The 25,581-nt window shown below is 43.9% G+C and overlaps 1 protein-coding gene across 1 annotated transcript in view; it reads left to right on the top strand.

The window, feature by feature from the left end:
* Positions 1-1,691: 1,691 nt before the first annotated feature.
* LOC126417052 (A-kinase anchor protein 200) overlaps positions 1,692-25,581 on the top strand; it is a 168,711-nt gene continuing 144,821 nt past the window's right edge. Inside the window, exons 1-3 of the mRNA XM_050084944.1 lie at positions 1,692-1,759; positions 13,946-14,196; positions 21,761-21,960. Coding sequence (XP_049940901.1) covers positions 1,692-1,759; positions 13,946-14,196; positions 21,761-21,960 — 519 coding nt within the window. The remainder of the gene's footprint in view (positions 1,760-13,945; positions 14,197-21,760; positions 21,961-25,581) is intronic.

Genomic DNA, 25,581 nt, shown 5'->3' on the forward strand with positions numbered 1-25,581 from the left:
AACGGACACTTTTCTTTTTAAACCCTGTCATTTTTCCCAAAGGTGCCCAAGATTCCTCGGTAATGGTGCAAAAGCGTGATCCCAGCAACGCCTCACTCGGGCTCGCCGATGTGCTTCAGACAGCTAGTTGCCGACGCATCCGGGGGGGAAAAAAGGGCAGAGCTCAGAAGTTAACGTGAGGTGTAAAGCGGGATAATAGTTTCACGTTGACAACAAATTTGGCCACAGTTCTGCCCAGTGCCACCGTGGACTTATCAGCGATGGGAAGGCTGTCTCCCCCCACCCCCCACACCCTTAGTCACAGCTCGCTGCTTCTCGTGACGCCCCTGCGATGTAGGTTAGAAACGCGACCCCCAGCGTTGAAGTAACGGCGCTTTCTTATAGGTGACCGAAGAAAACATTTGAGACACACCCACCGATAGACACGAAATGGCCTCAAAAGGTGGCATAAATGGCATCGCTGAAACCACCTCTTCCCTTTGGCAGTTTGTTTACACACAATTCGCAGCCGGAAACGACAGTTTGATGTTTGATGTACGACTGAACGACATTGTTGCTGCTGCTCCTATTATGACTTCCTCACTGTGAGGATGTTCGATTGGAAGTTTGTGGCCTGTTGGCCTTTACTCCCCTGGGAATCTTGTCGAATCTTCTTTCTGTACTGGTAGGTATTTCTGGACTGGCAAGGAGTGCCGATGACCTATTTCTTGAGCTTGTCGATATGACGATTTTTCTTTTTCTTCTTACTTGTTGCTGAGGTCTCTTCCTCGGCTGGGATACCGTGCATACGGATTCCTAATTTATCATATTCTCCGTTGACCAGAGAGATGATGATACAGCGCATTTGCAACTCTGTGAAGATAGGGTAGGAGTCAATCAGATTGAACTCCTCCCTAGAAAGACCAATAAGGCCTTCTGGATACCCAGGTGGGTGATGTGGGAGTGGAGGTATAGGATGGTTAGGTGGAACGAAAGGATAAGGGTGGTCGTGGTGGGGGTATGTATCATCGCGAAGCGAGCCAGCGATCTTCTTCATTACAGCGCTTGCGCTGTACATCTCTGGAAGCGGGAGGAATTGGACTTCTTCCCACTCTTCTTCTTGCGCTGCTGCTTCGGTGTCCTTCTTGTGCTGTGTCGCCTCCCCTTCGGCAGGCTCGTCGGTCTGCGTGGCCACCGTCGCGAACTCTTCCTCACGTGGAGGAGTCGTCTGGGTGGCGGTGTCTTCTGTTGTGGCGGAAGCTGCTTTGGCTGAGCGAAGCTCCTGCGTCAGCACAGCAATCTGACGCCGAGCCTCGCCCAGTTCCGCCAGCATGGCCGCCCTCTCTTCCGCCATGGCGGATTTGAAGGCGGACATGGCTTCTTGTACGGCGTCGTTAAGGCGCCTGGTGACGACGTCTTCAGTACAAGTGACCACCTCTTCGTGTGTGGTGGTCACTTGCTTCTGCGTCTTCTTCTCCGGTCCACGCAGGAACGGGCGTTGGCCGCGTGTGCGCCGCCGCAGTTGGCGCAGGTACAGGGGGCGTCCTTCTGCTTTTTGCAGTCGCGTGTGTCGTGTGCTTGCGCACACTTCAAGCACGCAACTGTTCCGCTGCAGTGCTTGGCGACGTGGCCAAGCTTTTGGCAGCGAAAGCACTGCGCTGCAGTCTTCTTCTTGCCGGATGTTCCTGCTAGCGTGAGCAGCAACTCCGCCCATGCAGCAGCTTTACGTCCTCTTCCGCGTCCCGACATCTCGAATACCAACAGCGACAATCAGCTATGCGTAACTCACCGCAGCGTGAGCGGGAATGGCGACATTGTTGCCAACCTTTGACACATCTGACTCCCTCGCCCGCGGACGATTCAACCCTTTTCCAGGACACTATCCTATATATGGGGTCACTTATCAGGGGATAATTATATATTTTTATTTTTATAATTATATTTTATGATTTTGGTTGGAGTGTCTTTAAATATTGTGGACTAGCATAAGACTTTTAATTAACTTATATCGCGCTAACCTCGTACGAACGCCGGCCGCGGTGGTCTCGCGGTTAAGGCGCTCAGTCCGGAACCGCGCGACTGCTACGGTCGCAGGTTCGAATCCTGCCTCGGGCATGGATGTGTGTGATGTCCTTAGGTTTAAGTAGTTCTAAGTTCTAGGGGACTGATGACCACAGAAGTTAAGTCCCATAGTGCTCAGAGCCATTTTGAACCTCGTACGAACATCGGCTGCCCCGAAGTACGTACGATATACTATTTTTTAAACACAACGCGCGACTCGCCGCCTTCTAATAAATAATTTGCGTGAGCGCTGCTATTTAGAGAAGAAAATATGTGTTTTCTTACGCAAACTGTAATTATTAATATGAGTCTCAGGGGCTACTGGTTATTTATTACAAATGTCACAAAGATTAACTGAGATATTGCGGAGCATATTGAATGGAATGGTTTTCAAAAAACCGCCGAGCCCCAGCATGGCGTCGCAGAATGCCTCTCTGTTATGCCACTACAGAAGAATGTTAGGCAGGCACCATTGAGCCATTTTTCAAACTTCTGCGGCGAAATTACGGTGCTCAAAAACGCGATTCCTTAATTATTTTGGGCAATGTATGAATATCAGGTCTTGATCGGCTTCTACATTCTTAGCGGAATGTAAATTACTAAAGAAAAATCAAGGCGAGTTCGTATGATTTGTCGAGCTGGAAAAAGCGTTCGGCAATGTATAATGGTGCAAGATGTTCGAAATTCTCGGAAAATTAGAGGTGAGCTACAGGGAGAGACGGGTAGTTCACTATACGTGCAAGAGCCAACACGGAATAATAAGATTGGACGACCAAGAACGAGGTCCTCGGGTAAAAAGGGTGTAAAACAGGACAGTAGTCTTTCGCCCCTACTGCTCAATCTGTACGTCGAAGAAGCGGTGATGGAAATAAAAGAAAGGTTCAGGACTGGAACTAAAATTCAAGGTGAAAGGATGTCAGTGATACGATTCGTTGATGACATTGATATCATCAGTGACAGTGAAGAAGAATTATATGATCTACTGAATGGAATGAAGTCTAATGATTGGAGAACATGGACTGAGAGTAAATCGAAGAAAGACGAATGTAATGAGAAGCAGCGAAAATGGGAACAGCGAGAAACTTAAGATCGGGATTAATGGCCAAGAAGTAGACAAGTTAAGGAATTCTGGTACCTAGGTAGTAAAGTAACCAATGACGGACGGGGCGAAGGGGACATCAAAAGCAGAGTAGCATTGGCAAAAAGGGCGTTCCTGGCCAAGAGAAATCTACTGGTATCAAACATAGGCCTTGATTTGACGAACAAATTTCTGTTAGTGTAAATCTGGAGTACGGTACTGGTTCAAATGGCTCTGAGCACTATGGAACTTAACATCTGAGGTCATCAGTCCCCTAGAACTTAGAAATACTTAAACCTAACTAACCTAAGGACATCACACACATCCATGCCCGAGGCAGGATTCGAACCTGCGACCGTAGCAGTCACGCTGTTTCGGACTGAAGCGCCTAGAACCGCTCGGCCACCGCGGCTGCGAGTACGGTATTCTATGGTTGTGAAGACTGTGGGAAAGCCGGAACAGAAGAGAATCGAAGCATTTGACGTGTGTTGCTACAGACGAATGTTGAAAATTAGGTGGAGTGGTAAGCAAAACAATGAGGAAGCTCTGTGCAGAACCGGAGAGGAAAGGAATATGTGAAAAACACGGATAAGGAGAAGGGACAGGATGATAGGACATATGTTAAGACATCAGGGGATGATTTTCACGGTACTAGAGGGACCTGCAGAGGGCAGAAACTATAGAGGAAGGCAGAGAGTGGCATACATCCAGCAAGTAATTCAGGACGTTGATTGCAAGTGCTGCTCTGAGATGAAGATGTTGGCACAGGAGAGAACGTCGTAGCGGGCCGCATCAAACCAGCCAGAAGACTAATGACTCAAAAATACATGGTTCCACCTCAGGAGGCGAGAATTGATGCCGGGGTCAACCTACTTGAAGCTTCATCGTAGCGAATGTGTTAAAACTGTCCACGAAATTTTTAATGTCGGTGAATGCCCCGTCCGTCATTGGTAAGGCATATAGGCACTTGCAGATGCGGATCTCATTTCTCTTGCCTGCGCAGACCCCCATCCCTGGAGCATGCGATTAGGAATTGTGTTGCTCTCATAATGTACTTTTAAAATATTCGTTGAATAACTGGATAAAAGTTTTTGCCACGTGCGGGAACATACACTTTGAAACCATAACCCCCCTGCCTTGTGATCTGTTCATTAGCTCGTGTCTTAAGTCTATGCTGTAGTGTGCTGTGGTATGGCTTGGCTGTTTGCTCCTCTACCAGAGCACGTGAGCAAATTTATGCGTGTGTGATTCACGTGTCTGCGCCTCTTACGTATACAAATGTTTGCCCTGTCGGGGAGTACGCACTCTGGCGCTCGCTCTTGGCGCCCACGTAGGTGAGCTAAGGTGAGCCTTTTTGTGACCGGAGCTGCCGGCGTTGGCAAGCAGCCAGAGGCGGGCCAGAGCAACAGGTGTCACGTCGGGGCGACAGGTGGCCGAATCTCCTAAGTCAAGACACCCGCCACTTGTCCCGACTTGTAACGCCCGCCAAAGCCAGAGGCTACGGGAGGGGAAACGCCTCTTGGTAGCTACTTATAAAACTGTGGCGCTCCTCGGACCTCATTCTGTGGTACCACCCCGTTCACAGATTAAACCGTGGAAGTATGTGACTTATTTGTCTCTATAGTTTTTTTCTCTTTTCTTTATCTTTCACTCACAATTCCAAAATTTTATTTAGCGTATGGCTAATACAGACATATCATGAAATTAAATTACATATACATATGTACATATTGACACACAAGAAACTTAAGTTTGTCTTTACAACTGAATATCCAGTCCTTCAATCCAGCGCACTGCATCTGGAGTTGCTAGCAGGAAGTCCTCTTTGGCGCCGTGATAGGCTCGAATCCTGCATTCACTGACAATGTGGTGAACAGTCTGGTATGGAGCCCCGCAGTCACAGGCTGAATCAGGCAGCTTCTTCCACTTAAAGAGAGCATCCCTGCATTGGCCATGGCCAGTACGGATTCTGTTGAGAGTAGTCCAGGTCTTGCGTGGTAGGTCGAATCCACTTGGAAGTTTAGCACCTGAGAAGATGTTATGCAGGTGCACATCTGTCACTGCTTCCCACCGACCTTTCCTTTCTTCAAGAGATTTGAAATCCTTAGCAACCATATCAGCAGCATCGCACAGAGTTGGATGACGTGATTTCAGTCTCTTACGATTTAAAAGTGGCAGGTCGCTATGCACGGGTAGGTTCGAATTCCTGGAGATCTTGTGGAATTCTCTCATAAGGGCAGTACATCTGCGTAGACCAGGAGGCATTATACCAGTTAACAGTGGAAGCCAATAAACTGGAGTAGATCTGATTGCGCCAGATATTATGCGCATTGTCGTATTCAGCTGGGTATCAACAAGCCTTGTATGATGACTGTTCGTCCAAACAGGTACACAATACTCAGCACTTGAGTACACCAAGCCCAGAGCTGAAGATCGCAGGGTGGTTGCTGAAGATCCCCAGGTAGTTCCGCATAGCTTATGGAGGAAGTTTAACGTTCTCCATCCGGTTATTCAGATGGAAGCAACACACTTCTGTTTTACTCACACTGGGTCGGAGTCTCCAGATTTTGAAGTAATTATCTAATGCAGACAGGTCATTGGCTAGAATCTCTTCTGTTCTCTTCATTTCCTGATGTTTCACGGCTAGAGCCAGCTCATCGGCATAGCAGTATTTTCTGGACGAAGTGTCAGGTAGATCAGATAGATATAGCTTGAACAGTAAGGGTGACAGAACTGATCCTTGAGGCAATCCGTTGTTCAGCTTCCTCCCCTTACTTATGTTGCTTCCAGTGATTACCTGGAACTTCCGATCACTTAGCATGCTGTTAATCAGTCGAGCCATTGTTCTGCAGGGTATGATGCGGAGAAATTTCTACATAAGGCCTTCCCTCCACACAGTGTCGAAGGCGGCAGTTAGATCAACAAATGCCACAGATGTTTTTTTGCTTCAGTTGGTATCCTGACTCTCTGAAGGATGTGAGAGGCAGTACTTGGTCGCAGCAGCTACGCCCTGGTCTAGAGCCTGCCTGATCAACTGGAACGTTCTGTAGGATAGTGCTACTTATTCTGTTATATATTAGCCTTTCAAAAAGCTTGTAGCAGCAGCTAAGTAGGGCAATGGGGCGATAGCTTGTTGCTGGGTTTGCCAAGTTTCAGAACAGATATTATCTTCGCCTTTTTAAGCTCCAGTGGAAGTTGGCCAGCCAGCAGGATGTCAGTGAAGAATTCTGCCAGCCATTTCTTATCTTTTCCTCCCATAGGGATCAGGAATTCTGGATGGATACCATCGAATCCAGGCGCCTTAAGAGGTTTGAGGTCCTTCAGTCCAGAATCAATGTCTGAAACTGTGAAGGGATGGGTATACTCAGATGAGGGAGATGCCTTCTTTTTCAGGTCACGAAGCTGTCGTCTGATATGCCTCAATGACCACAGTGTAGAGAGTCAAATTCTGTTGTGGTTTCCTGTGCCAGCACATTTAGTATTCTCTTAATCGTTCTTCTGAAAGTTGTCCCCCTCTGGCTAGCCGGATTAAGTTTCCCCTTAATTCTCTATGTCTTCCTCGGAAGTGGGTGTGTGAGATAAGTCGTGGCTCAAGCAGAGGCGGTAACGAGCGAGGCGACTCACACACACTTAGTGGAAGGGAAGCAGCCCAAGTCTGATAATGATTTGCCTGCTATTAAAAACAGCATACATCATTTTATCATCGTAATATTTTGATCTTTGCTATTAACTTGCTCTCACGTTTAGAAACATCGTGGCTACAGAAAATAGTCACACGATTGGTTGAGCACGTGCCTAGAAGCTAAACTTTTGTCTGCTATAATTATACTCGTATGAAGTCATTTCACATTTCAGTGGAAGAAATAGTGTTTCTTATGATATTTAAATGAAAAATAAAACGGAAAGTGCGAAGGAGATGAGTTGTAACACGCTGCATGCGGCACCTGTGTGTCCAGAACGAAAAAATATTGAATACCTTAACTTCAGAATAAAAACTATGCTACATGTACATCACGCAAGTAGATGCTATTTACACAGATTCTTTGTATTTCATCTCGTGTGATTGGTTGTCGTCATTAAATAATTTACTTGCCTCTCTTACTATTATGAATTAACAAAATGTCATTTACTCGATCCAGCAAGGCTTCTCTGATACAGTTAAGCAGTCCTGCTAAAATTACTTTCGCTTGCGCTGGCGTTGGCAGGAATGCCACTTTGGGGAATTTGGCGCAGCCATTGAACTTCCACCACGTTCTTGAAGTCATCACCTGGGCCACAAATATTCAAATCTGTCTCTGGTTTATATTTTCGTTTACAAGTTAATGAACGCCAGCTCTGGAACTTCTTTACGGGAGAGAAGATCGCGTCTTCTGTTCTTCCACAACTACGCTATCTAACTTCTAAAGAATAGCTTTGTATGTATTTACTTTTTTCCTGACTCAGAGCTAAGAAGTCATAATAAATAAGCAGGGAATGATATTGTATATGAAAATTAGTTTAGCCACGGTGGTAAAACGAACGACGGGGTTTCTACCATTTTTTCCGTTCTTCTGTTACGTGTTTGCACCCTAATACCTCATTATCGGAACAATTCTTCTCGTTTAACACATAATTTGAATATCGCTACTCAACTCCAGGCATTTCCGAATGACAGCGTGGAGTAAAATATCACTGTACTGAAAATGTCAGACAGCTACATAAACAGCAGTAGGTGGCACCAAGAGAGTAAATGTATCTACTGACGATGGAAATGTTTCACTGACACGTGTTTGGGTGTTAAATAAGAATAGCTTACAGAACCGTATTTCCACAGTTACACAGTGTAAACATTCATAAACTTCACTAACTGCAGGAACGGATTCGTGATGGAAAATGGCAGGAAAACGGTCCTATGAACATGTATCCGGAAATGCGTCGTTGCCACGGTAGATGGCGCTGACGAACGACAGTTCCTCTGACCGAGTGCCGTGTGTTTCTTACGTGTTGCAGGGTGCATAATTGATACAGCGTACTATAAGAAGCAGAATGGACCGGTAGTCATGTCGGGAACAAGCCGAGATGGTGTTTGTGCACGGCCAAGCAGATGGAAACGGTCGAGAGGCAGCACGGCTACACCGCAACAAGTACCTTCACAGACACAAACCACACTACACAACATTTCAATCCGTTTAAAAGACCCATGTGATCACGGTTCCTTCCAGTCAGACGAGCGTGCAGGGAGGCGGCGGACTAGATTTGCTGGATCAGGTCCTGTAGCAGTGGTTCCTAACCAGAAATTTTCTAAGGGCTAAAGAAAGGTTTCACTAATGTTTGGGTCTCGAAACTGAAATTTTTTCAAAAAATCATTATTATCATCACTATTTTGTAAAACAGTAATACTGATTGCATAAGTTACTTGTAATGACTTTTTTATTTCAAATACTTTCATCAACGCGTGAGACATTGTGGTGGAGGGTGCAGCTTGTGAAACGAATGTTTGAACAACGTCTTTCTCACATAGTCCACCTACTGCACATACACTATTGTATCATCACTCTGTGACAGTAAAATTATACATATATGCTTAAATATCTCATGAAAATGCCTTGTCCGAGTTGTATGTAATCCCACAATAGACCAGAAACTGCTTCATTATACACTTCGCTGCAATAAAAGACCTAATTGAGATCATAACACAGCAATAATTATGTAGTGGCTGCTACACTGATGTGAGGCAGTGGTCAGACCCTAAGCATTGGCAGCCTAGTCTTCCAGTTTCTGCCATTTCAACGGTAAGGAGTCCAGGAATCTAGTGGTACACAAGTGGTAGTTATAGTGTATGGCCTTTGATGTGTTTGATTGCACAATGGGGTTGCAAGGTGTGATACAGCAAGTGTCACTAGGGAGACGAGTGGTGCAGAGGAAGCACGTTTTATAATAAATATCTACTACCAATATGGATAATTAGCTTTGTTTTCTGAGCAGGAGTTTTAGGTAACACTCGCGATGAATAGAGAATTACTTCATTTTTCTATAAATATAAATGAAATGTTAGAATTAAGCGGTACCAATTGTCTAATTGGCTCCTTATTTCGGGCTTTAATAAGTCACCTACGAAAACTAAATATCATTTATTTTCCGCCATTTAAAAAATGAAAGCGTTCAAAGAAATTTTTTTTCATTTTAACCTTTAGTTAGGCGCTAATGTTGTTGACGTTGGAGGGAGGGGGTTGGGTGGTAGCCAATATTTGACTGCTCTCTGTCTCGGAAAAGTTGGGAATCACTGTTCTACAGGATACTGAGACGGACCCTAGTACAAGGTCCAGGCAAGTGGCCCGTCAACATGATGTAAGCCAAAGTACGATTACGTGTTTTCTGCATAACACACGGTATTATCACTACTGCATTCCCATGGAAGCCACTTTGAACATCTGTTGTGACTTGGATGCTATGCAGCTCTGTGCTGTGTTGCGGAACGATTTGTTGTCGGTGCACGCACACCGTCCATTCCCGGCCACATCCTCAAAGGATCTGTTTTTCCTCCATTTCCAGTCAGTCCACACCATCTGTCTGTCGGCTTCATTAATGTTCACTCTGGGTATAGAGATAAGCGTTGGGTTGCCGTTCTGTGGATGAACGAAAGTCTGACGACACTAGCTCTACATTACTTCCGCATCACTCGTGTGCGGGAAGTCTCTTAGCTGGTCTGAATTATCGAAAAAAACTGTCAAAGTGTTGAAAATGACAACTGAAAAACGCGACAGGCTTGTTTAATCTGTACGCCAACAAAGCGAAAAGCATCGTATGACGAGGCGCGCTTACTTTTTAAAACTTCAATAACGATCATATCAGAGATCCCTGTCGGCGTCCAATTTTGAAGAATCAAAACACTGCGCTACTATCTGAAGGTAGCAAATAATTTCCGATAATAACACGCGTAAATGATGTCCGTTCGTACACAGCGATGACGCATACTTCTTGTTAGTGACTCGACCAAATAATGTGACATACCTAGATGCAGGACCTGTTCGCGAACGTTTTTCTGCAGAAACAGCATATATCTGCCCCTCCCCCCTCGTTTCCCTGCCTCGTACGTTAGTTGCGTTACCGTTCCTTCGCCAATTGAGAAGACCTTTAAAATAAATCTAAACCTAGTGCTCGCCGAAATGGGGTAGTTTCGGCACTAATTACGGAAATCCTCTGCACAAATTTTGCGCTAAGGACACCTCTGTCTCTCTCCTCTGAACTGTGCGGTAATGGGGGCTTACACCTTAAACGGGCCGTGCCTATAGTCTGGTAGTAGCCTAATCACAAGAATAGTGAGGGGTTAATATACGATAACGTCTAGGCGTAGGCTTCTTCGCTGCATCTTGCTAATAGATTGGAACGTGTAAAAGGCACTACTTGAAATAGCTACCAACAAACTTTTATATACTTTTATTTATGCCAAGAATGGTTTCGGACTTTCACATTTCCTCAGATGGCGTTTTACATTTATATCTTCTTCAATAAAACGTTACTGTTGACTGCATTTTGAACACTGGAGCTTCCCTTTGGAAAATAATTCCTTTATTTATCACCTTATATTAGTTGTACGTTTCCGTTTAATTAATACTCACGTACTAACTTTTAGCTACTTGTTTTGCATTTATAAGCATTAATACACACATTTTAGCTTTATCAATGCAACAGTCTCCATGTACGATTTTCGCAGTGTTGATAAATACAATTGATAGCAGCATTAGTAGTTATATATGTCTGAGAAGTAACTAGATTTTATTTGTAAGTTACGGCGTAAATAAGCGATGTCTGTCACTTGGCGAATGTTGTGCTGCATCATAGAAGCTATTAGTGTGTATATTAACATAAATGCACAACAAGGTACTACAAGTTATTAAATAAAAGTGGACCCAAGTCTTAATTAAATGTAAATATGCAACTCGGGTAAAGCGCTAGTTAATTGAATTATTATGTGTGGCAATGATCAAGCTGATAGGCTGGCCAACGCAGGAACGACCATTGGATTTGTTGGATCGGAAACTGGCTTAACCATCACTGATGCGATAGTAAAATATAAACTACGTAGCCGGATCAGGAGACAGCACGTAGACAAAAAAAAAGCGAGCTAATGACGCTGAAATCGTGTTTTAACAGAAGTTATGCAATCCTCGGCTTGAACAGGAGGCGGATTAATCTTAAGGCAGGTGTACTGACTGGCCGTGGGAACTTATCGAAACACCTGCACACGATCGATATAGAGAAAGAAACTCAAGTGCAAACTGTGTGGTGTGGGGGAAGGATGAAACTGCTCCACATTTAATTCTCCAATGCGAAGCACTAGACGCCAAAAGACAATATTTGGATCATTAATTACCGAAGACTGTCTAACAAAGGCCTAGTAATCGGTCTCCTACTACTGTTGAAGGGTGGCGGTTGGCTTCGTAGAATGATAAAGAGAGAAACTGCACCATAAACTCAGATTCGCTGCGGGCAGCAGGAAGCTAAGACCACTGTTGTTTCGTCTCCCTGATTAAATAAGGTCAACCAAATCACAGACCTGCTGCAGCCGAAAATGACATTTCTTGGTGGAGCTGGAGATAAATGTTTAAGACCCCAATCGAATGAGGTAGCAAGGAAGGAATGTTGGGTTTCACTTCCCGTCCACATCGAAGTCATTACAGACGGAGCGTCGCGGCAAAAATAAAGCTATGCATGAAGTTGCTGGATGCTGTATATTTTCAAGTAGTTTAACCTAGAACTACCTCCGTTAGAAGGATAAGTTAATGATAAATCGGAGCTGTAGTTGTACTGAGCTGTGCACCCGTCATTATATGAAGGTCTCGATGAGGGAAGGGGCTTGTCTGACGACATGATACAAGAAATTGGAATAAATATGGAAGACATAGGAGATCCCGTATTAGAGAGATTTTTTTAAAAAAAGCTGTGGATGACTTGGATCAAATAAGGCAGAAGGGATAAATAACATTCCATCAGAATTTATAAAATAACTGGGGGGAAATGGCAACCAAATGGCTATTCACGTTGGTGTGCAGATTCTGTAAGATTGGAGAAGTTCTATCAGATTTTCAGAAAATTGTTATCCACACAATTCCAAAGAGAGCAAGGGCAGATACATGCGAGAACTGCCACACAATCAGCTTAACGTCTTACGCATCCAAGCTACTACAAAATATATTATACAGAAGATTGAAAAAGAAAACTGAGGATTCCTTAGATAATGATCAGCTTGGCTGTTGGAAAGGTAAAGGCACCAGATAGTTCTGACATTTCTCTTGATAATGGAAGCAAGATTTAAGTAAAATCGAGATACATTCATAGAATTTGCTGTCCTTAAAGAAAATGTTTTCGGCCTTGTAAAATGGCGCTAGTTTAAAATTTTGCGAAAGAGTAGTAATATGGAAATGAAGTCCCATGCTTCTTGACAGAGCGTAGGGGAACGGTGCTGGAGACCCGCACCGCCGTACTAGGCAATGCTATAGGAAAATACGGGTAATATGCAGTACGTACAAGAACCATGGAGACAAGAATGAAGTAAATTGTGGATGGTGTACAGGAAGCAGCCACAAATTGGTTTTAGGTAACTTTACTGAAAATTTACTGTTACCGGTGTCGAATTTTTGCATGAAAAATCCGTCTGATGATTAATTGTAGCAAATTTGAAACCGGTATTGGCACTTTTTCAATAAAGTAACCTAAAACCAATTTCTGGCTGGTTGCTGCACACCAACAATTTATTTTATGTAACAGCCACGATTCCCCAGCCATGGCTGTATATGACAAAATTGAAACAAGAATGAAGTGCTCGGATTAAAAAGGTTGTAAAGCAAAGATGTAGTTTCTCCTCATCCTCCTCCTCCCCCCCCCCCCCCCCCCGTACTGTTCAATTTATACATCGCTGAAGCAATGATGAAAATAAAATAAAAAAGAAAGGTTCAAGCATGTGGTTAAAATTCAGGGTAGAAAGACATCAATGGGAAGATTCGCTGGTGGCACTGCTGTCGTCATTGAAAGTGATAACAATTACGGGACCTGTTGAATGGAATGAACAGTCTAATGAGCACATAACCTGGATTGGAGTAAACCAGAAAAAGGCAAAAATAATGAGACTAGCAAGAAACTTACAAAAATTTGTGGTACCGAAGTAGACGAACTGGAGAAATTCTCTTACCTTGGAAGCAAAATAACCTTTGGCGGATCAAAGCAGACTAGCGCTGGCAAAGCTGGCATTACTCGCTAAAAGAAGTCTACTAGCACCAAACTAGGCCTCAATTTGAGGAAGAAATTTCCGAGAACATACGTTTGAAGCACAGCATTCCATGGTAGTGAACAGTGCGTTATAGGCAGTGGGAAAACCGGAACAGATGATAATCGAAGCGTTTGAGATTTTGTGCTACAGACAAATGTTAGAGTGATAAGGTAAGGAATGTGGGTTTCTCCCACGAATCGCACAAAGGAAGGAACATAAGGAAAACACAAGGACAGGGTGATAAGACGTGCGGTAAGGTTTCGGGAAGAACTTCCCGATAATAGAGGGAACTGCAGAGGGTAAAAACTGTAGGAGAAGAGAGAGACTGGAATACAGGCAGCAAGATGTTGAGACGAAGAGTTTGGCGCAGGAGAAGCCACACACAGTAGTCTCGTCCACAGCAGTACGACGCTCGCTCGTTCTCGGTACGAGCGAGGACTGATCCGCCGGCTTGTGATTCATCGCAGCGCATTGATCGCATCACATCGCGTCGCGTCGCATTCGTGGAATTCCGCTGAGCTGCCGCATTCCTAAGGCTACGCAGGCGCAGTGTGTGTAGCACGCCAAGTGTGTCAGAGCAGTCAGCGGCCGGGTGACGTCACGGGTGACGTAGCCGAGCGGCCGCAGACGGAGCGGACGCTTCGCTTCCCGGTTTCCGGCGGCTGGGGCGGCAGTTCCTTATCTCGCGGTGCGCTGTTCCGAAGGAAGCGGGCCCGCCAGTCGTCGTCAGTCGGGACGAGGACGTCGCCAGGGAAGCTCGCGTGCGTTCACTCGGTCAGTCGAGCAGCAGGTGTTGCGACGGCGTTGCCAGCTCCAGCAGTCAGCGGGACAGGTGAGCCGCGTTTTCTCCAGCCTGCCGCGTACTTCGCCCGGTGGCAGAGGGGAGTTTAGTCTCCATCGTGAACAGTTCGCTGTGATATTTTCTTCGCTGCAAGTTTCTCTGGTACTGACATGGTTCTGGTTATAACTAAGCACCGGCATTTCAACCGTTTTGCTATTGTTTCTGCCACAGTATTACTGCATTTCACCCTAGGTTTACAACAAACGCGTATTGGAGCTAATGAATTCCGGACCAACTATTAGTAATGACTCAAAGAATTGCCTGATGTTACTACACTCTTAATCTGCACTAGTTGGAGATGGCTTTGTAGTATCGGTAACTTTGTTCTAGAGAAGGGGGGCCGGCTGGGATGGCCGTGCGGTTCTAGGCGCTACAGTCTGGAACCGGGCGACCGCTACGGTCGCAGGCTCGAATCCTGCCTCGGGCATGGATGTGCGTGATGTCCTTATGTTAATTAGGTTTAATTAGTTCTAAGTTCTAGGCGACTGATGATCTCAGAAGTCGCATAGTGCTCAGAGCCATTGAACCATTTTTTAGAGAAGGGGGAGGAGGAATGCACTTGGGTTAAGATACATGTATGAAAATGATCTTGGGCGAAATTTACGAATCTCCCATCAGCACGGTAACATAGCCAGCTGAATTATTACTTACCGATGTCCTAGATTGCTGGCTTATTCTCCTATTCTGGTGTTTGTTTTGAAAATTACAGAAAAATATAGCGTCCTGTCTGATGGTTTCATAGAAAATGGTGAGTTAGGCAATACTTCAGAGCGGTTTTGCATGCAGATAAGCTTGTAAAATCGGTAACTTAAAACAAAACCTTGATACTGGTCTTAGTAAATCTGTCATGCGGTTCTTCCAATGTCTCATACTGTCTGTTATTTTTCTGGTGCGTTTGGTGCAAAACAAGCCTCATTCACAAGGAAGGAGGGTGGAGTTGCGTTTCAGGGTCAACCTGAGACGTGAAGTCGCCCTCCCCTCCTCCTGACTTCTCTCATCAGTCTCCAAGGGCCGCACCCCCCCCTCCCCCCCCCCCCGCCCACACACACCCTCATCCTCCCCCCCCCCCTCTCGCTCTCTCTCTCTCTCTCTCTCTCTCTCGCTCTCTCTCTCTCTCTCTCTCGCAGTTACTGACATAATAGAAAAATCTTTCTCCACGTAAGCGGTGGGGGCGTTAACTGTCTGTTAACGTTATACGCCACGTGTTGCTGCGTGCGTAAAGGGCCCTACACACGCGCCGACGGACGGACAAATTGGCGTTTTGACCCACCGATGCACTTTCCTTGTCGACGTCGGCTGGGTAGGACTAGAACCTGTATAGGGAGAGAGTGGCCAACCGGACGATACGGCCGCTGTTTTTGTGCAAATCTGCGGGCGGAACTTTTGAATGGCCAGTAGTGGAAATGCCTTTCTTTGCAGCTATAATATACTCATAGTAGCCTACTACGTACAACACAGGAAAATTGGATACAGTTGCTGTAAAAATTATTCGTTACTTTCATTTATCTCCTTTAAAGTTCGTTTACTAGATATATTGCAATGAAAGTAACGTAAATAAAAAAATAGTGTATAGCATTTGTTTTGTATCGGAAGTGCATAACGCTAAAGATTTAACTTACCTGTATTGCGTCAGATGAATGAAAGTCGTAAGCAGTTGTTTACTTGTGACATGCAAAAAAAGTGAGACGTATTAGTACTTGTCACGTCTTCAAACTTTTTGCATGTCACGAAGTAAACACCTGCTTACGACTTTCTTTCATATATATGCTTGAATACCTCTCGTAGATAACAAACGAAAAGATCGCAAACGCTAATTACGTACTAAAAACGATATACAACTAAATCGAACATGCATGCACAACGCATAAGTCTCTCAATTCAAATACCTTTTAATCGTTTCCATAAGTGCTCTGAACTTCAATTCAACTCAAGAGCACGGTGAATATAGGAAGCGCGAGAGACGTTTGGCAGAAAAATGGCGCCAAAGCTAATCAACCAATCACGGGTATTTTCACCTATGACCACTCTCTGTATACAGGCTCTCTAGGTAGGACCATCCGGTAGCCGACCGCCCCGCCCCACCCAAGAAACCGCCAGACAAAGTTCTTTTGTCACTGCGCGCAGCATTAAATGCTGACCAAATGTACGTAACAGGGTGCGAGGCGGGCGAACTTGAGTTTCTGGAGAAATGTAAAGACCGTAGATGCTTGTGGGACACATCGTGCGTGGAGTTTAGATGCAAGAGCTTTTTTCTTTTAACGAATTCATAAAGCTTTCGTATGGCATGTAGAGAGAATCAATGTCCGTGGAACTTCTGTATTTGTGCTTTTAGGTTTTATTTACTATACTTATCGGAAATCTAAAAACCGACATTTGACGGATATTAATGTAATACCCACTTGGTTCATTGGTATAAGAGTTAAAAAAAGTTGTCTATATCCAAGGCCCTTGCATCGAGCTAAATGTGAGACTTTTATTAGTCATGACAGTTGCCAAATGCTTTCTCATGTATCTGTAGCCTTTAGATTTGTGCCGCCATGTGTGCCTTAATGTTCGAATTTGAAGTGAGTTTCTTAATCTTACAGGTCGTCTTTTGTTACGTATATAAGTAAATTAATAACGTTTACGTGGATATCTTTTATTTTGGTTTGCCATGATGTATTTCCTCAGTCAACTAGAAATCACATTGCAGGTTTCGGGAGGCAATTTAGTTGATAGTTTTGTGGATTCAACAGTACTGAATTTGAGGTCCTCTTAACGTCTGGCACTAAGTAGAAATCGTAATGTATCTAACATCCTCTGTGACTATACCTTATCGTTAAGATTTTATGTTCAGCAGCTTGAAAACGCATCTCATCCATTCTTAATTACGAAAGTCGGCTCCCATTGCTTAAGTAACAATGTGGGTAAATTTCTTTCCTTGCATTATGTAGCCACTTCTTTGCCCCAGTTTACCTCTAAAACAGCTGAGGCAAAACTTTTCTTGTTGGTGTGAAACCAAAAAATTCACAACAGGGCGACGCCTGTAATCGCTGCGTGCAGTCGTTCGGGACGTGTGGTAGGCTGCCACGAAATTGGTCACTTGGCCGATACGCTGATGCGTGTGTAGGAGGAGCCTTAGATTACACGCGCACGGGCTCTGGATCAACCTTTGTTTCTTCAAAACGTAAAAATGTTTCGAATCTCGGAACAATTTGAGATTCGAAGGAACAGCGAGCAACAGATAGGAAACATGTTATTCATAGAACGCGTCGTCTATTATCGAAGGTAATACGAGGGCTATCCACAAAGTACATTACGTTTTGGAATTAAAAATAAAGTATTGGAAACTTTTTTATTATATACAGATGAAAGCCACACTTAAATACTTTTCTACATAGTTGCCATTTAAATTAAGGCACTTAGCGTAGCGATGGACGAGCTTGGAAATAACTTCGTCGTAAAATTCGACCGCCTGCGCCTTCAACCACGTGGTTACCTCTTCTTGAAGCTGTGCGTCATCAAAACGCTGCATAGCCAACCCCTTCTTCATTGCTGGGAATAAATGAAGTCGCTCGGTGCCAGATTGGGACTGTACGGCGGATGAGGAAACAACTCCCACTTAAGATTCGAGAATTTCACGAGTGGCATTTGCCGTGTGGGCCCGGGCGTTGTCGTGAATCAGCAAGATCTTTGAGCCCAACTTTCCCCTGCGCTTGTTTTGTATTGCTCTTCTGAGGTTGTGCAGAGTCTGGCAATACCTTTGAGAGTTTATTGTAGTGCCTCTTTCCATGAAATCCACAAAAATCACATCTTTTGTCCCAAAAGAAGAGGTAACCACGTGCCTTGATTTAAATGGCAAGTATGTAGAAAACTAGTATTTAAGTGTGGCTTTCATCTGTATATTATACAAAATTTCCAATACTTTATTTATTTTTAATTCCAAAACGTAATGTACTTTGTGGATAGCCCTCGTAGTTTGCAGGTCTGTTCTGTGGATGCTTCGTCTATGTCCATAGAAAAACTGCCGTCTTAGTGAGTGTGTATTGACTAGTGTCTGTCTGGAAACGTGTTAAACACGTTGTGTGCGCATAGGAGCGATTTTCTGAAGAAAATGATGTTAGTGAAAAACTGATATCCACAGCACGTAACGGGACAGTAAACTGAGGCAGTTAAGTGATGTAAGAGACGAAACACGGAATTCGTTGTGACGGTTACAACGCAGTGTGAGGACAAATGAGTGCACTAATTGCGCAGTTTATTTCCAGTAACGTTTCGCGTGGTTTGAAACGGGTGTGATAAAGCAACTCTTGCCACTGCTACAAACTGCTACAACTTTCCGGAAAGTGTCACCCTTCAGTTTAAAGTGCAGCATGACCGATAACGACTTGACGCGCTGGAGGTCGTCGGCGTACTTCCTGAGTCATAACTGTAGCACGCGTTAAATGATGCAATGCCGAAGGAACGTTTATAGTTGCGTGGCCGCAGCAGTATTCACTGCTTAGGCTTGCAGTTTTGCAGAAGATAGACGGAGAAAGGGTGGTGCTGGTCAGTAGCAGGGCAGGGTATTGTGAGCTCTTCTTTCAGACGGCTATCTGCTACGAATGCTCGGATACTGGCGAAGAAACAGGTTCTTGAAAGGACGGCACTGCATGCGCGGGGCTGGCTGTCGTATGCGTTAGTCTGCATTTATGAGGGTCAGTCTGCTCGACCTGAATCTGGTTTTACTATTCAAAATTCTTAGCACCAGACTTCAATCAGAAATGCTGTTTTTCGTTTGCAGTTCCGTTAGTTGATTGCTTGTTAATTAGTTCAGTTTGCGAGGTCTGAGCATTCACATTTAAATTTGCGTGTCCTTCCATTATATGCCACCGAGCGAGGTGGCGCAATGGTTAGGGCACAGGAATTGCATTCGGGAGGACGACGGTTCAAACCCGCGCCCGGCCATCCTGATTTGTTGTCCACGATTTGCGTAAATCGCTTCAGGAAAATGTCGGGATGGCTCATTTGAAAGGGCACGGCCGACTTCCTTCCATCCTTCCCTACTCAGATGGGACCGATGATCCCGCTGTTTCTTCCCCTCCCCCGAGTCAACCAACCATTATATACTTTTCAAGTATAGTTTGAATATGTTAACAAATACCACGATCAAGCCATCACTCATACTTTGGGTGATATTACATTTATTCCTGATTAAACATGGACGTGATCGTTCTAATGCAAGAATAAAATTGTCATTGCAAATAAGCCACTCCTATATTGATCTGAAAGAAAATACTGACAGCATAGCTCGTTGGGCCATTATTTCTTTCATAAATGCGCCAAGTAGGCCTACAGTATTCATGTAAAGGACAAATACTTGTACATGTTGAGCGTGTCGCCACATTTACAAATTAGTGACGTGAATGTAAAATAACTCTGTACAAACCATTACGATTTATCGTGCAAATGATTCAGGATAAGAGACGAGTTGCCACGCCGCGACTAGGCGTCCCGTAAGCTCACGCGTGTAGTAGACCTGCAGCTGCTGAAGTTTCACTAGCAACAGATTATACAAAATCTAACAATACTAGGATATCTGCGATAATCCCGACACTTCCTTGGATTTTCATAGTTCAGACTTAAGAAGCTAGCTACCCCACGTGTTGTACATTACATCTATATGTACACCCCGCAAGCCACCGTATGGACCACTACTAGTCATTTCCTTTCCTTATGCACTTGAAAGTGGAGCGAGGGGAAAAAGCGACAGTCTGTATTCCTCCGTAAGAGCCCTAATCTCTCTAATATTCGTGGTTCTTACGCGCGAAATGTACGTTGGCGGTGCCGGTTCTGTAAATTTTCTCAATATTTTTCCACGAAAAAAGCATCGCTTTCCCTCCAGGTATCCCCATTTGAGTTCACGAAGCATCTCCGTAACAGTTACGTGTTCAAACCTACCGGTAACTAATCTAGAAACCCGCCTCCGAATCGCTTCGATGTCTTTCTTTAATCCGACCTGATGAACACCAAACACTCGAGTAGACTGTGTGTCACTCTAGTGTACTATATGCAGTCTCCTTTACAGGTGGAACCACACTTTCCTCACATTCTCTCAATAAACCTAATTCGGCCATTCGTCGACCGTGCTTCAACCCTTGCATCCTCATTCCATTTCATATTGATCTGCAACGTTACACTTCACTAAACATACGCACCAAAAGCCCCGCCAAAATTGACATGCCTGTTGCAGAGGCAAAAGTAGTGGACTCTCAGAAACTGTTGAAGCATTTTGCTGCGCAGTGGGCAAATGTCGTCTGGAATACTATAGACTTGTGACTGAAAACAGGAAAGTGATTCATAACGTGAATACATATGTGGATGGCGAAATGTGAACAGACCTGCAGAAGAGAACCATCGTACTGATTCTACAAAAGGAGCATTACCTTAATGCCTAAACTTGTATAACCACATAAGTTTTCACATTGTTAATTACTATTAATACTAATTATGAAAGATGTAATTGCTCTAAAAATGCTAAAACACATTTTTCACCGTTTCTATCAGTTTGTATCGAAACTGACAACGTCCAAATGAAATACGCAGAAGTATTGGCAACAATAAGTTCAGGTCTCCAAATATTCTGCATACTTTTCGAGATCTCTAATTGTAATAAATACACCAAATTTTAACTTTACAGGTATGGTAGGAAGTTGTTTTTCTCATGTTTCTTAAAGTGTTACGAAAGTCGTACGGCAGGTATTGCGACCCCTCCCTTCATATCTGGGAACCTATTCTGTATGCTCGTACCTTATGGATAAGGGCAAACGAAAATCGCCAAATTTATGTACACTTAGTTTCGCAATTTAGTTGAATGACGCAACGAACCACAAAAACTTGGTTTTGGGCTACCATGCCCATCTTTAGATGTCGAATACTTTGTTACCCAGATGTTTTGATAAAGAGTATGTCGTCTCCTCCACACTGCAGAAGGATATTTAACTATTTAGTGCCACTTTCAGTTATTTCATTAATAAAAATGAGCTAAAGTGCTTGCAGTTTTTGTTGCAAAATAGTTTTGTTCAATTCCAGTAGATGGCAATTTGTTTCGTTGTGATCCATGTGATATTCTAGCTCGATGTATACGTTCTTTCCACACAGCACACACATTGTAAACAAATTAATACTCAAATATTCTTGTGCCGTGAGGAGCAGACATCTGCGTAACGAAAACTGTTAGCCATTTGAAGATGCACGTGGTAACCCGAAACCGGTTATGAGACTAAAATAAAACACTTTATTAACGACCGCGGAGTTTGCAACATCCAGTATAGTTTTGAAATCGCATCGTACCAAGGCACTGTTACTGTGAACCAAAGAGAGAATCTTAGTGAGTTGGTGCTGGATCATTGCTGTGAATTCGCCGACTAGCCTACGGAACTTCGATGTAAACAGGTGTACCACGTTTTATACAGCCAGCCAATAAAACACTGACCGCTGATAATGATCGTTTTCGTGTGTGTAACCTTTCTACATACAGCTTAATTTGTTGTAGCATTGACTCCAGGAAATGAGCGGGAACGTGTTTTTGTTGCAGAGAGTAAAGCTGAGAGCGCCATAATGGGAGGCAAGCAGAGCAAGCGGTCGGTGGACATCACGACGACGCCGAAGAAGGGCGAGGTGGACGGCCAGCCGCTGGAAGGGCGTCTGGAGAAGATCGAAGACGGCGGCGACGCGGCCGCCATCAAGCCAGCACAGGCCAACGGCGACACCCACGCCCCGTCTGAAGGCGCGCATGTGCGTAGTAGTAGTAGTAGTAGTAGTAGTAGTAGTAGTATTGTTGTTGTTGTCTTCAGTCCTGAGACTGGTTTGATGCAGCTCTCCATGCTACTCTATCCTGTGCAAGCTTCATCTCCCAGTACCTACTGCAACCTATATCATTCTGAATCTGTTTAGTGTATTCATCTCTTGGTCTCCCTCTACGATTTTTACCCGCCTCGCTGCCCTCCAATGCTAAATTAGTGATCCCTTGATGCCTCAGAACATGTTCTACCAACTGGTCCCTTCTTGTCAAGTTGTGCCACAAACTTTTCTCCCCAATTCTATTCAGTACCTCCTCATTAGTTGTGATCTACCCATCTAATCTTCAGCATTCTTCTGTAGCACCACATTTCCAAAGTTTCTATTCTCTTCTTGTCCAAAATATTCATCGTCCATGTTTCACTTCCATACATGGCTACACTTCATACAAATACTTTCAGAAACGACTTCCTGACACTTAAATATATACTCGATGTTAACAAATTTCTCTTCTTCAGAAACGCTTTCCTTGCCATTGCCAGTCTACATTTTATATCCTCTCTACTTTGACCATCAGTTATTTTGCTCCCCAAACAGCAAGACTCCTTTACTGCTTTAAGTGTCTCATGTCCTAATCTAATTCCCTCAGCATCACCCGACTTAATTCGACTACATTCCATTATCCTCGTTTTGCTTTTGTTGATGTTCACCTTATATCCTCCTTTCAAGACACTGTCCATTCCGTTAAACTGCTCTTCCAAGTCCTTTGCTGTCTGACAGAATTACAATGTCATCGGCGAACCTGTTTTTATTTCTTCTCCATGGACTTTAATACCTACTCCGAATTTTTCTTTTGCTTCCTTTACGTATTTATCAGTCTCCATCCTGTATACACAAACATTTACAGGCGCCACTCGTATAACTTTGACGCTCTGTAGCGTTGGTGGGTGACGTTACCGGTACTTGATCTAAAAGTCCCCTCTAAAACATCTAAATGTGTGTAAGATGCATTGCGAAAACCATGTATATTTGGACTGAAAATAATGTATGAACGTTATCAGTTTAAAGATGTTCGCGACACGTATTTTATCGTAAGAACATACGAGTACTCAGATAAAAATAGTTCACGTGACAGATGTGGAACTTTTCCACCTGTGTAATGAAAACACGTCAGTGATGAGTTTGCATTCTGTAGAACCTTATAGAAACTTGCAGCGAGAAAGTTAAAACTATGAAATGATTGGTAATGAGATCTTTTACTATGTAGTGTCACCGACAAACGGAGTTATTTACGAGAGACGCCGTGCCGCGACAGCGCGCGAGTACTTCTACGCCGTCCCCAGAATTTTTTTCAGACGGCTTGCCTTAATATGACTGAGATTCTTTGCTTTGTTCCGAAAATTTATTTGCGACCCTTAACTGACACTTCGCCACTGCACCCATTACCCAAATCTCCGCTATACGCAACACAAAAGTAACAAGGGTTTTTGGAGGCCAATATTTCTGTTGAAGTCGAGAGCAAAATGTATATCTTCGCGAATGATACTTGGTAAATCCAGGCTTTATCGAAGTACACAAGAAGACTTTGTCCTGTGCTCGTATTAAATGCATTTTACACAAAGCTGTGTTTTTGCTTCCGAAAAGTATCTGCATTAAAAATTTTCATACTTCCTGTATAAAACCAAGTGGACGTAGATGAACGATAGATATGTCAGAATAATTATTTTCACGGAGCTCTCATTTGTTCTAGCTGTCGGAAACTCTCCCCTGTCGTACTATCGGTGTAAATTTCTACACACTTCGTCAAAATCGTAAAATCCAGTAATTTGTTTTATTTTTTCGTTTGGAGAATGAAAACCTGTCCCCAAGTCTCTCGATTCTGCCGATGTTACTGCACTGTTAGTACGGAAAAGAATATATTCTGAAATACAAGGTTTTATTTTATGAACTTGGGCATAATTTATATTAATCCTGGTTTCGCTGTTGGTAGACCAGTAAAAATCACCTCACGTGAACACACGATATCGCATGGGGAATACAGGTCAACTGGCGCTGGCCAATGCACGTGAGGCAACAAAGTAATGAGGCGGGCGAATCACAGCGCTGACTGCCAGAGTTCTGCAGGAAGCGGCGGTGATCTTGAGGTGTCTTAATTTCGTGACGGCCACCCTAGTAGTAGTGGTAGTAACACTAACGTAGCAGTCAGCTGCCGCAGAGGTGAGGAGAGAGGATAAAGCCCGACCTCCACGTCGCAGGGCAGCTTAGCTATGTTTTTCCTTCGAAAACAGAACCGATGCATGCTGATGACGGCCGCTGACCCATCGTGGGATTGAGAGCTGAGCCCCGTAAGGAACATAGAACAGCATTATTTCACAATAAGTAGCAAAGAACTGCACAGCAGAGTGGAGTAGGCAAAGCATTCGGTAATGGCTACCTAAATTGCTTGATGAGGTTGGCAGAGCCATAAACGGGGTAGCATATCCCCGCCCTCTACCGTTACCTTACGCAACCAGTCCCGAACTGCGAAACCCCCAGTCCTTCACCCTTTCACACGCACAGACCTAAAACATTACACGTTAATGCCCACACGAGTTGACATGGTATTGCATATTAACAAAAAGTAATTTCTTACATACGGGTATTAACATACTTAATTTCATAAGGACAGTAGGTAGTCGATTGTTAGAACCATTTGCGTAAAGCAGTTTTGGGTAACCATGGATGCGTATTGCATTAAACGTAAACTTTCATTATATGGTCAGATATGACGGGCGTGTATCACATCAGTATATTTGAAGGTAATGTCTTAACCTGCATGCAATAAACTTTCCTTTTTTTTTTTTTTTTTTCTCCTTCGCCCATCAAGGCGAGAGAGTCGTCAGCTTCTCGCGTCCGTCGGCCTTCGTAATTTAATATATTATTGTTTGTTGCCGACTTACGTGGTGGCCCTTAATAAAAATATTTCATTTTATTTTACAATTAAATGCTTTTGTGAAGTTCTCCTTTTTTGACAATTTAATCTTCAGTATAAATTATTTTCCACGTAAATAACGTTAGACTCGCTGAATCTTAAAACATGAACATATAAGTTGAACAGTGGAATAAACTTTTCATATTAATTTCCTCGGCTAGTCACCTCGCTTTAAAGCAAAAGCTTTAGTTATTAATTACAATTGCGGCCCACACACGCGCGAGAGTATTTCTTCTTACCTCCGTTAACCATTGTCGGAGTCCTGGCTCTGGCTCTCGGCTGTGGTACTGAAAATAAGAATCTTAAAGCTACGTATTTTCTGCAACGTCGGGCGGCTGTGGAGAAAAATGTGTATTATGTTAATAGCGGGCGAGTTTTTCGCTTCCGGTAATTTTTTTATAAGTTAATATCGCCACGTAATGGCGTCGTTGGCTGCATCGGCCGCTGCGATTGTTGCACTGTAAATTACTCGAATGCAGGTTAATTCAAGGAAGGCGGACATGAAATCGGGATCACCTCTTACAAATTAAAAGTGAACAATGATATTAAATCAATATATAATCTGCTTAATTAGTACAAATATGCTTACATTGGCCAGCACTCGCAAGACGTCAGTCTACACGCAACCAAGACGAGAGAAGTGAAGA

The sequence above is a fragment of the Schistocerca serialis genome, chromosome 8 (assembly GCF_023864345.2).
Source record: "Schistocerca serialis cubense isolate TAMUIC-IGC-003099 chromosome 8, iqSchSeri2.2, whole genome shotgun sequence".
In the NCBI taxonomy this organism is placed as follows: domain Eukaryota; kingdom Metazoa; phylum Arthropoda; class Insecta; order Orthoptera; family Acrididae; genus Schistocerca; species Schistocerca serialis.